The following is a 2,738-nucleotide window of genomic DNA, read 5'->3' as shown; positions in this document are numbered from 1 at the left end:
AGCATGCAAAGCTGTAGCTCTGGGAGAGAAAGAAAGCTCCAGCTATTGCTCTGACAGCCACACCAAGGAAGCCCAATAAAATGCCATTCTTTCTAGTTCTTGTCTCATCTCATACACCATTCATTGTTCCAAAAGCAACTATTCTCTAACACACTACAAGAACATTCACTGTTGTTGTGAAGTCAAGTTTTTGACTCACAGTGACTCATGTGACAGAATAAAAAACTGCCTCAGAGAATTTTCTAGGCTATCCTCTTCCTGGAGCAGACTATCAGGTCTTTTTCCCCAAAGTGTCCTCCATGAGCCAGGCACTGTATTAATTCGTGGAGGTCAAGAGTGAGCATCATGTTATGGAGAAGGAAGGTGGTTTCTACATTCAGAATGAAGCAACAAATAGTCAAGGGTTCGACAAAAATACAAACTCAACTATCTCGGAATTATTAGTTGCCTGTCTAACACAGAACAAGTTCAATTTATAACTAACATCTAGAGGCAAGCTTTACGGTTCTGGCTCCTGATTATATCTGATAAAATGGCCTATTTTTTTTAAAAAGAAACATTCTCCTTCAAGTACAGGTCCAAATAGTACAAAGAGTAACTGACTTGTTTATATTTAAGAGGATGAGTCCCTGCTACTTCTGACTTGGCCTCAAGTCTCCCCAGAATATTCTATTCTAACAGGAAGTAGGCAAAAGGAGATAATACACTATTTGCTATTTTATAAAAAATGATCAAGGTATGACAGAAACTTAATATGCTCTGCTTTACTTACTGTTTGCCATACAAAAAATACCTTTAATAAACTGGATCTCATGACATCACGAAAGAAGGAAGTTCCCCACAATCTGTTTGCTTCAGTGGCTAGTTTCTCCCTTCAAAAATGAACTGGCTTTCACTAAATCATGCACAAATTGGTAACATAGTCTTAAAAAGAAAATTCTACTTAACAATATGCTCATTTTCTAAATACACTTTTTAAAAAAACCTTGTAAATAATGAATTAAGACTAATTTTATGAGATAACTACAAATTCTTAGACATGGACAGCGCTTATCGTTGTTGGAAACTGTCCTGCCAAGATCTTTCTTTCTGAGGATATGCTGAAAGGGTCTCAGCTGAGTTTCCTTCTTGTCATTTCCTATAATCCCCAAGGGCAGCTAACAAAAACCTCGACCTAGAAGGTCTTCCTGCCAACTCAGTAGAAACACAGCCTGCCAGTCTTGCCAGCTCCCTTTGGCACTTACCTGGAGGTCAATGTAGCCATCATCTGTGCTGGAGAGCCTTGAGTACTTCACTTTACTACTGGGCATCCCAGTAACCAGGTTGGTACGAGATGGCATCATAACACGTTGACTCAGCTATAAACTGAAAACAAAAAACATTTCACTGGCTGCAGGTTATGAGTTCAGAACTCTCAGATGGTACATATTTAAGTTGTAGGCTATGATGTCATACTTGCAACTGGCAAATTAGGCTCCAATGCTTTTAAAATCTGAGGTCCTTTTGACAAAGTGAAAAGACCTCATTAATCCACTCTGGTTTGTCCTGATGAAATAACAGCTAAGATATTTGCCAAGAACTAGACTTCAAGTTTATCTTGCTACAGTGTTCCCTGATCCCTAATTTTTTTCAAAGTCACAAAGAAAATAGGTGGAAGAATGGTGACTCAAATTCAGGTATTGTGACACCAAACTCTCCACTTTCAATCACTCTGCTATAATACCTACTGCCCCCTTCCCCTGCTTTATGTTAAACAAAACGTAGCCTGTGCTCATGTGATTCTCTTGTTTACCAGAAAGGAAGAAGAGAGTGGGAAATCATTTTGCTGATTTTTCCTCATGGGTATCTTTTCTTTTCAATGCAAAGGACCTAGAGAGCTTCTTGTAAATTTGGAACAGCTACTATACCGCACAGCATCAAAACTATACCAATCCTTACTATACTAAGCTTGCCTCTCTAACCCTCCCCAAGTACTGAAACTAGTGATAGCATCTTCCAAAGCACTTCTGAAGCTGTTACAGAAAAAAAGTCAGGTATGTTGTTCAACATAATCAAACCAGACTTCAGTAACAACACTGTGGCTATTTGGTCACCAGTTTAGAGCACAGCAGAGAGGATTAAAAACAATGAGATTTAAATGGAAAACATATTGATGTTTTCTTTATGAGCTCTGGTAGCGTAGTGGTTACAAGTTGGGCTGCCAACCTCAAGGTCAGCAGTTTGCAACTACCTGCCACTCTGCCAGAGCAAGATGAGACTTTCTGCTCCCGTAAAGAATGGCCTCGGAAATCCTATACAGGATCTCTGTGAATCAGAACCAACTTCTTAGACCACCACCACCATTTTTCCTCCCTCTATAAACAAAGTTATGCAAACAAGCCAGTTTAGTCTATTTTGAATGAAAAGTCATTTGAACTTTAAACGTGAACATAACTTTAAGAAGAGAAAATTAAGTATGAACAGTCGGCAACAAAACCAAGCACTCTAACCACTTAACTTTTTTTTTTTTTTTTTGAGGAACTGTGTAAAAGTCAGGTTTATTTTTGTATGTGTCTTATTGTTAGTATTATGTTGCACCCATTAAATTGCTGATGTCATCACATCTATAAATTCATATGCAGTGTTTCCAACCCCCAAAGACAATAAAGTTCGGAGTTGTAGAGATGTAATAAAGAGCAGTAACAATGAAAACTTAAAAAAAAAAAAAAGGGTATTCAGCATGTCAGAACCAATTTAGG

The 2,738-nt window shown here is 38.2% G+C and overlaps 1 protein-coding gene across 1 annotated transcript in view; it reads right to left on the bottom strand.

Annotated features, from left to right (window-relative positions):
• Positions 1-1,352, bottom strand: part of TMEM230 (transmembrane protein 230) — a 15,741-nt gene extending 14,389 nt beyond the window's left edge. Inside the window, exon 1 of the mRNA XM_006870410.1 lies at positions 1,245-1,352. Within this exon, the coding sequence (XP_006870472.1) occupies positions 1,245-1,343 (99 nt within the window). The 5' untranslated portion in view covers positions 1,344-1,352. The remainder of the gene's footprint in view (positions 1-1,244) is intronic.
• Between the last annotated feature and the right edge of the window lie 1,386 nt (positions 1,353-2,738).

Source organism: Chrysochloris asiatica, unplaced genomic scaffold (genome assembly GCF_000296735.1).
Source record: "Chrysochloris asiatica unplaced genomic scaffold, ChrAsi1.0 scaffold00141, whole genome shotgun sequence".
NCBI classification, from domain to species: Eukaryota; Metazoa; Chordata; class Mammalia; order Afrosoricida; family Chrysochloridae; genus Chrysochloris; species Chrysochloris asiatica.
Note: the sequence above shows the minus strand (reverse complement) of the source record. Positions and strands in the feature narration are given on the sequence as shown.